General features: G+C 40.7%; 1 protein-coding gene across 3 annotated transcripts in view; it reads left to right on the forward strand.

Annotated features, from left to right (window-relative positions):
* The window catches only part of pkn1b (protein kinase N1b), a 52525-nt gene that overhangs the window by 31959 nt on the left and 8556 nt on the right, over positions 1-12010 (forward strand). For 2 of the 3 annotated variants that reach the window (XM_052138556.1, XM_052138554.1), the window contains exons 12-16: positions 58-136; positions 4574-4668; positions 5498-5570; positions 9940-10031; positions 10120-10296. In XM_052138556.1, the coding sequence (XP_051994516.1) occupies positions 58-136; positions 4574-4668; positions 5498-5570; positions 9940-10031; positions 10120-10296 (516 nt within the window). The remainder of the gene's footprint in view (positions 1-57; positions 137-4573; positions 4669-5497; positions 5571-9939; positions 10032-10119; positions 10297-12010) is intronic. The other variant, XM_052138555.1, reaches the window with a different exon arrangement.

Below are 12010 nucleotides of genomic sequence, written 5' to 3' on the forward strand. Positions count from 1 at the left end.
TTGCATGATATATATAGTGAATGAACATGAACGAGTGAATGTGTGTGTTTGTTTCAGCAGTGAGATTTCCATGCAGAAGATGTCTGCGGACACTGACTCTCCATCAATAGATCTGAGGAAACACTCATTACACACGGTACACAACACACACATTTACTCCTCTTTATACTCCCACTTTATATTTGTCTTTAATATTTACTTGGATACACATTATTTGACAGTGTTCTTGTTACAATGTAATTACTAATTATTCATAATTAACAACATGCACTTACTATTGGTTTAGGGTAAGGGTTTGTTTTAGGGTAAGTTGCTTGTAATTATGCATCATTGTCTGTTATTACTATAGTTAATAAATAAATAAATTGATCAATTGTCACACATTATACATACATTTCTGCATATACATGGTGAAATTATTTATTTTTCACATATCCCAGCTAAGCTGGGGTCAGCCATGATACAGCAGTGGTGTTGGGGCTTGAACCCCCGACCTTCTGGTAATTAACCCAGAGCCTTAACCGCTGAGCCACCACTATTAATACATGTAATATGTGTAATAAGGACACTGTAAAATAATGTGTTACCCATGCATTAGTTACATCTATATTTACACTGTTAACCTTACCCATAAACCTGACCCCTAACCTGACCCCTAACCTTACCCATAAACACTAACCTTACCCATAAACCCTGACCCCTGACCCCTAACCTTACCCATAAACACTAACCTTACCCATAAACTCTAACCCCTGACCCCTAACCTTACCCATAAACTCTAACCCCTGACCCCTAACCTTACCCATAAACCCTAACCTTACCCATAAACTCTAACCCCTGACCCCTAACCTTACCCATAAACTCTAACCCCTGACCCCTAACCTTACCCATAAACCCTAACCTTACCCTAACCCCTGACCCCTAAACTTACCCATAAACTCTAACCTTACCCTAAACCCTAACCCCTGACCCCTAACCTTACCCATAAACTCTAACCCCTGACCCCTAACCTTACCCATAAACTCTAACCCCTGACCCCTAACCTTACCCATAAACTCTAACCCCTGACCCCTAACCTTACCCATAAACTCTAACCCCTGACCCCTAACCTTACCCATAAACCCTAACCCCTGACCCCTAACCTTACCCATAAGCTCTAACCCCTGACCCCTAACCTTACCCATAAACCCTAACCTTACCCTAACCCCTGACCCCTAACCTTACCCATAAACTCTAACCCCTGACCCCTAACCTTACCCATAACCCCTGACCCCTAACCTTACCCATAAACTCTAACCTTACCCTAAACCCTAACCCCTGACCCCTAACCTTACCCATAAACCCTAACCCCTGACCCCTAACCTTACCCATAAACCCTAACCTTACCCTAACCCCTGAACCCTAACCTTACCCATAAACCCTAACCTTACCCTAACCCCTGACCCCTAACCTTACCCTAAACCCTAACCTTACCCATAAACCCTGACCCCTGACCCCTAACCTTACCCATAAACCCTAACCTTACCCATAAACCCTGACCCCTAAACCCTGACCCCTGACCCCTAACCATACCCATAAACCCTGACCCCTAACCTTACCCATAAACCCTGACCCCTAACCTTACCCATAAACCCTGACCCCTAACCTTACCCATAAACCCTGACCCCTGACCCCTAACCTTACCCATAAACCCTGACCCCTAACCTTACCCATAAACCCTGACCCCTAACCATACCCATAAACCCTGACCCCTAACCTTACCCATAAACCCTGACCCCTGACCCCTAACCATACCCATAAACCCTGACCCCTAACCTTACCCATAAACCCTGACCCCTGACCCCTAACCTTACCCATAAACCCTGACCCCTAACCTTACCCATAAACCCCTGACCCTAACCATACCCATAAACCCTGACCCCTAACCTTACCCATAAACCCTGACCCTGACCCTAACCATACCCATAAACCCTGACCCCTAACCTTACCCATAAACCCTGACCCCTGACCCTAACCATACCCATAAACCCTGACCCCTAACCTTACCCATAAACCCTGACCCCTGACCCTAACCATACCCATAAACCCTGACCCCTAACCTTACCCATAAACCCTGACCCTAACCTTACCCATAAACCCTGACCCCTAACCTTACCCATAAACCCTGACCCTAACCTTACCCATAAACCCTGACCCCTGACCCCTAACCATACCCATAAACCCTGACCCTAACCTTACCCATAAACCCTGACCCCTAACCTTACCCATAAACCCTGACCCTGACCCCTAACCTTACCCATAAACCCTGACCCTGACCCTAACCTTACCCATAAGCCCTGACCCTGACCCCTAACCTTACCCATAAACCCTGACCTTACCCATAAACCCTGACCCTAACCTTACCCATAAACCCTGACCCCTAACCTTACCCATAAACCCTGACCCCTGACCCCTAACCATACCCATAAACCCTGACCCCTAACCTTACCCATAAACCCTGACCCCTGACCCCTAACCATACCCATAAACCCTGACCCTAACCTTACCCATAAACCCTGACCCCTGACCCCTAACCATACCCATAAACCCTGACCCCTAACCTTACCCATAAACCCTGACCCCTGACCCCTAACCTTACCCATAAACCCTGACCCCTAACCTTACCCATAAACCCTGACCCCTGATCCCTAACCTTACCCATAAACCCTGACCCCTAACCTTACCCATAAACCCTGACCCCTGACCCCTAACCATACCCATAAACCCTGACCCCTAGCCTTACCCATAAACCCTGACCCCTAACCTTACCCATAAACCCTGACCCCTGACCCCTAACCTTACCCATAAACCCTGACCCCTAACCTTACCCATAAACCCTGACCCCTGACCCCTAACCATACCCATAAACCCTGACCCCTAACCTTACCCATAAACCCTAACTTTACCCATAAACCCTGACCCCTAACCTTACCCATAAACCCTGACCTTACCCATAAACCCTGACCCCTAACCTTACCCATAAACCCTGACCCCTGACCCCTAACCTTACCCATAAACCCTAACCTTACCCATAAACCCTGACCCCTAACCTTACCCATAAACCCTGACCCCTGACCCCTAACCTTACCCATAAACCCTGACCCCTGACCCCTAACCATACCCATAAACCCTGACCCCTAACCTTACCCATAAACCCTGACCCCTAACCTTACCCATAAACCCTGACCCCTAACCTTACCCATAAACCCTGACCCCTGACCCCTAACCATACCCATAAACCCTGACCCCTAACCTTACCCATAAACCCTAACTTTACCCATAAACCCTGACCCCTAACCTTACCCATAAACCCTGACCTTACCCATAAACCCTGACCCCTAACCTTACCCATAAACCCTGACCCCTGACCCCTAACCTTACCCATAAACCCTAACCTTACCCATAAACCCTAACCCCTGACCCCTAACCAACAATGGTTTCCGTTAATGTACCGTGTAAAGGAACAGATGTTTATAAAAATGCTTTTTCTGAAAATTGACATTTATTCAGTAACTTCCTTTTTACTGTAATTTCTGTAAACTCCGTCAGACACACTAAAGCATGTCGTTTTAATCTGAGCCATCCAACAAGAGTGAACCGTCTGCATTGAAGAAGTGATCAAATACACTCTATATTATTATCCTGATTATTCTGAAAATAGTTGACAATAAACATTTTGACCATGTGTTGTATAATGGATCTATAACACAAACTATAAAGTGGTGAAGGGGTCCCGAGTTACAGCTGACCATGACATGATTTATTCAGGGTTATTACAAATATCTGAGGACACAAGATTGCTCTGCAGTTTAAGATTGAGGACAGGTTCATTTACAGCATGCATTTGAAATATTGTAAAGTAAGACATGAGTATACACATCCCTTTAGATTGAACCTTTTCAGTATTTGTATTCATTTGTTGATTTGTAACATGAAGAGGTCTTTATATGTGGGACATGTTTTTCCTCTCATCTGAAGAGTCAGTGCAGTGTCATATATTGTACAGAGTTACACTACAAACACATTTAAATAAACTGAGAGAAATATAAGGGTAATAGAACATAATGATATATAGTTTATCAAATGATGTACAGAAATATGAATATGAATTATGTCGCAGTGTCTTTGGAGAGAGAGAGAGAGAGAGAGAGAGAGCAGAGAGAGAGAGAGAGAGAGAGAGAGAGAGAGACAGATGGTTTATTTACAGGGGGTCAGAGGTCACGGCATTAATAACAATGACAGAAAAAACGAATAAAATATATAAAAACACTAAACATTAAAAAATCACTTAAATTCAGTGTCTCTATTGTCAAAATATACATTCAGTGTTTGAACATTGTATTGAAATCATTTTAAAGGACTTGCGTAACAGATATAAACAGTGTGAGTGAATATATTATTTGACATTTGTGCACACTGTAAATTGGACTAAAATGGCATTAACAATTAATATTATTAATTAAAATTAAAATAAATTGTACAAAATCAAACACAATTTATCTAAAATAAGGTGTGATAATAATGTCTGTTTCAGATGGACAGTGTGCGAGCAACAGAACCGGTCTCTCCCCCTGATCCTGCTCCTCCTGAGAGGGGTGTCAAGATCATTTCCCATAAATCACAGCGCAGGTACACGTCCCGCCAGCACACAATCTGTTTTACAGAACGAGCCAACACACACACACACACACACACACACACACACACACACACACACACACACGTCTCATTTACATAATAGATACTGTTTTGCAGCTGACCTCAGATCAGCTCTAACATACAGTTTAATAACATCAATCTTGTCCTGTGTGTTTGTGTATATGTGTATGTGTGTGTTTGTGTGTGTGTTTGTGTGTGTATGTGTGTGTGTGTGTATATGTGTGTGTGTGTGTGTGTGTGTGTATGTAAATGTGTGTGTGTGTGTGTGTGTGTGTATATGTGTGCGTGTGTTTGTGTGTGTATGTAAATGTGTGTGTGTATATGTGTGTGTGTGTGTGTGTGTATGTGTTTGTATTTGTATATGTGTGCGTGTGTATGTGTGTGTGTGTGTTTGTGTATATGTTTGTGTGTGTGTGTATGTGTTTGTATTTGTATATATGTGTGTGTGTATGTGTGTATGTGTGTGTGTGTATATATATATATATGTGTGTGTGTGTGTTTGTATTTGTATATGTGTGTGTGTGTGTGTGTGTGTATATATATATATGTGTGTGTGTGTGTTTGTATTTGTATATATGTGTGTGTGTGTGTGTGTGTGTATGTGTGTGTGTGTGTGTGTGTGTGTGTTTGTATTTGTATATGTGTGTGTGTGTGTGTGTGTGTATGTGTGTGTGTGTGTGTGTGTGTGTTTGTATTTGTATGTGTGTGTGTGTGTGTGTATGTGTGTGTGTGTGTGTGTGTGTGTGTGTGTGTGTGTGTGTGTGTGTGTGTGTGTGTGTGTGTGTGTGTGTGTGTTCAGGCAGTCCAAAAGTTCACTTTGTCTGCAGGATTTCCGATTGATCGCTGTTTTGGGCCGAGGACATTTTGGCAAGGTAAAAATCTCATAATTTTTATTCTATCGATGTCTAAAATGAACTTTTTACCAAAACTGTCAATGCCTTGAGAAAATTAAGCAGTCATAAATATTTCTTAAATATTTTCTTAAATGATTATATTGAGATTATAAATTATAAATATAATAAAAATTATTACAATTCATGACATTATTGTGGCAGATGAGTAAATGCGTTGATAAGACTGTAGAAGGCGGTATATTGTGTATCTTGCACAGAAATGCATCCCAGGTAGATTTATTATAAGGTCTTTAAAGACACGTCAATGTGAAATGACTGGACACCTGATCATTAACCGAAAAAGTATTATTATCAGGAAGACTCGCAGACGTGAGTGAAATTGAAGATGACATTTATTCGATGAATATAAAACAGAAAAGTGACGTCTCTCTTTGGCGTAAGCCCCGTCTGGCGGGCCGAAGTTGTAGTACTCGGAACCATCATGTACGATAATGCCGATGTTGTCGCGCAATACCCTTCGTTGAAAGATATCCCGTTATTGTGTGAGCTTTCCAGTGAGGGTGGCTGGCTTGTGCGATACCAATGCAAAGGAACCATGCTTGAGATTATGGAAGCCCTGGCAAGGGGGGTAGATGTAGTTATGCGCTATCCTTGTGAACAGTGCGCGTGCTTTAATTGAATCAGGTGCGCTGGGAGAGAGACACCAACCACCACCAGATATGCATGAGAGCTTATGGCTGATGGAGAGATGGAGAGTTGAGCTTGGTAGGAAGCCATATTGAAAAAAGTATAATTCTGGCCATTTTCCTGTGAACCGTGATCCTAGAAAGTAACCCCTGAATCCTGTGGAGGGAGCCGCGTCCGTGAATAGGGACACGTCGTCCGGAGATTCGCAGCAGCCATCATCGATCGATAAGTAGGAGAGGTTCATTCTAAGGAATGAGCCAGTGCGAGGAGGCGGGACTAAAATGTAATGTCCCTGACCATGCGCATTAAAGGGAACGGCTCATATCGAAATGCTTTGATACTTAAAAGTAATGTAGTTGGGCTGACATGACTGTTAGACTCATTATGCGATATGCCTTACACTGGCAATTAAATGATCTGATGAAGAAGGGGAAGCGGTGCGGCGCCTATCGCTAGGTGTCAGAGGCGCACCACAACAGTTGTGCTTGCGTTGAGAATGTGGAAGTATGTATAGAGTAAGAAAACGCTGCGTTTTATGGATCGGCATTAATGCGCCCTTGGAGGCACTCGGGGAACATCACTCGAAATGTTGTACCAAACAAAATAAGTTATTTATTTCACCAAGGACCCTTTCACAAGGTTTTGGTGAAGGCTATATTAACCTGTTGATACGCATTTGTTCGCATTCGGGAGTGACCTCACTCTGCTTACATTTAATATATAATTTACCGTCTATAAATGTCAAAACGGGACTTTTATTATGAAAACATGCGCTATCAAAACGGGACTTTTATTATGAAAACCTGCAATATCAAAAACGGGACTTTTATTATGAAAACATGCGCTATCAAAACGGGACTTTTATTATGAAAACATGCAATATCAAAACGGGACTTTTATTATGAAAACATGCGATATCAATACGGGACTTATTATGAAAACCTGCAATATCAAAACGGGACTTTTATTATGAAAACATGCGCTATCAAAACGGGACTTTTATTATGAAAACCTGCAATATCAAAAACGGGACTTTTATTATGAAAACATGCGATATCAAAACAGGACTTTTATTATGAAACCATGCGATATCAAAACGGGACTTTTATTATGAAAACATGCGCTATCAAAACGGGACTTTTATTATGAAAACACGCGATATCAAAACGGGACTTTTATTATGAAAACATGCAATATCAAAACGGGACTTTTATTATGAAAACATGCGCTATCAAAACGGGACTTTTATTATGAAAACCTGCAATATCAAAACGGGACTTTTATTATGAAAACATGCAATATCAAATCGGGACTTTTATTATGAAAACATGCGATATCAAAACGGGACTTTTATTATGAAAACATGCAATATCAAAACGGGACTTTTATTATGAAACACGATCGCCAGATGAATCCAGTTCAACACACTTGGGTCAATCGTCCATGACAAGCGTTCATTAAAAACATTTTTTGTCCATAAAAGTGATAAATGTGAGAAATATTGATATATTCTCCATGTTTACATGAGATCTCTCCTTCGTCATCGTTCTTCAACAAACTGCAATCTGAGCAGCATTCATGTTGTAAAACTGTTTATGATCTGATATATTAGAGTCTCATAAACAAAACCAGCCCATCTCCAAAGTCTATTTATAAAAATGTGGTGTAGTTTTATTCATAATAGTCGAGCGGTGCCATCAGATTTAGTGTCGTCTTGAGAGGCGGAGCTTTAATTTCACTCTGAACACTTCCAGAGATTTTACAGACATTAAAGCTGCAGGAACTCATTTATTAATAAATCATCTTCAGATTAGAAACGAAACTTCTTTAGACTCGTGATTTTGAGAACATTGTATTTCTGGGGTGTCTTGACACTTTTAGTATTGTTTAAACATGTTCAACACAAAATGGGGATATCTTACTGAATGGAGTAATGGGACACCGTACAATAAACACTGACTGTACATGATGATATGCCTGAATTATTATCTTAATTAATGAGGAGCGCTCGGGTATGCGCATGGTGAATGACATGTGAATGACCGAGTTTCCCCTCATGAGATTACGCGATTGCCTGCCATTACTATGAGAGTGAATGCGCTGTTGACATGAAATACTGGCTTTTGATATTGATGCGGATGCGTTATGATGACCAGACAGTGTTGCAACTTTACAATGAACAAGCAGCATGGCAACCGAAGGCCTAGACCCATGACTAAATCTGAATGCATTTGATGGATATATAACTTGGCTTATTTCTGATGGAAACCAGCTGCTGCCTGAGCCGATGATTTTGACGGACTTGGCGTGGAGCGCGCTCCTTCGCCATGTGGGCAGAAGTTGAGATGAAGTGATGACGTCATTGGAAATGGAAGGCGGCCTTCCAGAGATGTTCTGTGCACTGGTTCTCCTGTGGCCTGGAGAGGTTGAAACATGCCTATTTGCCGTGTTAGCACACTGAAACAGCAATGTGATGGATTGTGAGCGGACTTATAAAGCGATGGCTTACATGTGATTGGCTGGGAGTTACCCCACTAATGATGTGATGATGTACAGCTGCTAGTCTTCCCGCTAGAACTACACTGCACTTACAATGCTGTCATCATACAAGAAATAAAACATATTATTTATGATTGTAATTTAATAAAACAATCACATCAATCATTTTATTGTGTATAAGTTTAACATATTATATACTTATTCTGGCAATAAGCAGTTTTCTTGAGTTTATGGTTCCCATTGAGCATTTATTATTATTATTTAAATTATATCTATATAAAAAACATCCATTCATTTAAACCAAAGGAAATCAAATATATGTACATAAACATTTACTCAGAAGATTTCTGCATTTAAATGTCATAAAAAAAAAAAAGACGTGTCACACTCAAATTTAAAAGCTCACCATTCACACATACTGTGGACTAATTGTAAACAATTTCTCATTTTTCAGAGAACCACCCAAATAATTAAAAAACAGACTCAAATGATTTATAATTAATATTGTATGTGAATATAATCTTATGATAAACAGAAAAGTTTTGGGGAACAAATGTAGGTGAAATGTAGGTGGCGCACTTTACCCCTCACAGATGTGCTCGTCCATAGACATTCAGGCTAATGTTCAGTTCAAGCAACACCCTCATTATTTCATTGAATATCTCGGCCTCTGAGTGTACTACAAGCTCAATAGAGGTGTCATTAGAAAGCTTAGATACCCCCCTTTTACAATGATAATAAAACGTTTTATCATCAGTAGTCGATAATGTATATTTATGATGATTTATTTAGCATGTTTTCCTGCCTGTTCCACATATTTTGTTCTGGATATCTAAGATATAACTTTTGATAATTCACACAAGTAAATAAATTATACAGTCACATTCCTGAGAGTGAGATCTTTAATTTGATATATGACTTGTGCATTTATGTGCTATATCACTTTTATTTTCATATAAACATTTCTACCCATTACCACTAGAGGGCGCTAATTTTAAACATGAATGATTTGAGACCTTATTTTGCTATTTTAAGTAACATAAATGCATAAATGAGTTATCTCTGAAAAGTTCTGATTCTCAGCTTTCAAATGATACTTCATTTGACTGACTTTTGTATACACTAAAAGTGTAAAACATTTTCACGATAAAAAAATGGGAAAAGTATCTGATATATGTTTAAAGCATGAGTGTTTTCTCAGGTGCTGCTGTCTGAATATAAACGCTCAGGAAGTCTTTACGCCATCAAAGCACTGAAGAAAGGCGACATCATAGCGCGGGACGAGGTGGAGAGGTGTGCAATTTAAATCCTACTCGGTGTCCTGACCAGACATGATGACATCCATGTTCAAACTGCAGTCTAAACTCTCTGTCTCTCTCAGTTTGTTGTGTGAGAAGCGAATCTTCGAGGCAGTGAACAGCTCTCGGCATCCATTCCTGGTCAATCTGTTTGCATGTTTTCAGACGCCAGAGCACGTGTGTTTTGTGATGGAGTATACACCGGGCGGTGACCTAATGATGCACATACATGCTGATGTGTTCTCAGAAACACGCTCTGTGTGAGTGTGCCATTATCTTTCTGTTAAACATGAATCATCAACACCATTAACACCATCAACACCGTTAACACCATTCACACCATTCACACCATTAACACCATCAACACCGTTAACACCATTCACACCATTCACACCATTAACACCATTAACACCATCAACACCGTTAACACCATTCACACCATTCACACCATTAACACCATCAACACCGTTAACACCATTCACACCATTCACACCATTCACACCATTAACACCATTAACACCATCAACACCGTTAACACCATTCACACCATTCACACCATTAACACCATCAACACCGTTTACACCATTCACACCATTCACACCATTAACACCATTAACACCATCAACACCGTTAACACCATTAACACCATTCACACCATTAACACCATCAACACCGTTAACACCATTCACACCATTAACACCATCAACACCGTTAACACCATTCACACCATTCACACCATTAACACCATTCACACCATTAACACCATCAACACCGTTAACACCATTAACACCATGAACACCATCACACCATTCACACCATTAACACCATCAACACCGTTAACACAGTTAACACCATTAACACCGTTAACACCGTTAACACCATGAACACCATCACACCATTATCACCATCAACACCATTATCACCATTAACACCATCAACACCGTTAACACCATTCTCACCATTAAAACCATCAACACCGTTAACACCGTTAACACCATTAACACCATGAACACCATTCACACCATTAACACCATCAACACTGTTAACACCATTAACACCATCAACACCGTTAACACCATGAACACCATCAACACCATTATCACCATCAACACCATTATCACCATTCACACCATCAACACCATCAACACCATCCACACCATTCACACCATCAACACCATCAAGACCATTAACACCATCAACACCATCAACACCATTCACACCATCAACACCATCAACACCATTAACACCATTAATCAACACCATTAACACCATTCACACCATTAACACCATCAACACCGTTAACACCATCAACACCATTCACACCATTAACACCGTCAACACCGTTAACACCATTCACACCATCAACACCATTTACACCATTAACACCATCAACACCATTAACACCATCAACACCATTAACACCATTAACACCATCAAGACCATCAACACCATTAACACCATCAACACCATCAACACCATTAACACTATCAACACCATTAACACCAACACCATCAACACCATTCACACCATTCACACCATCAACACCATTAACACCATTTACACCATCAACACAATTAACACCATCAACACCATTAACACCATCAACACCATCAACACCATTAACACCATCAACACCATCAACACCATCAACATCATTAACACCAACACCATCAACACCATTCACACCATTCACACCATCAACACCATCAACACCATTTACACCATCAACACAATTAACACCATCAACACCATTAACACCATTAACACCATCAACACCATTTACACCATTAACACCATCAACACCATTAACACCATTAACACCATCAACACCATTTACACCATTAACACCATCAACACCATCAACACCATCAACACCATCAACACCATTCACACCATTCTCACCATCAACACCATCTACACCATCAACACCATTAACACCATTAACACCATCAACACCATGAACACCATCAACAC

The sequence above is a fragment of the Xyrauchen texanus genome, chromosome 12 (genome assembly GCF_025860055.1).
Source record: "Xyrauchen texanus isolate HMW12.3.18 chromosome 12, RBS_HiC_50CHRs, whole genome shotgun sequence".
Lineage (NCBI taxonomy): Eukaryota > Metazoa > Chordata > Actinopteri > Cypriniformes > Catostomidae > Xyrauchen > Xyrauchen texanus.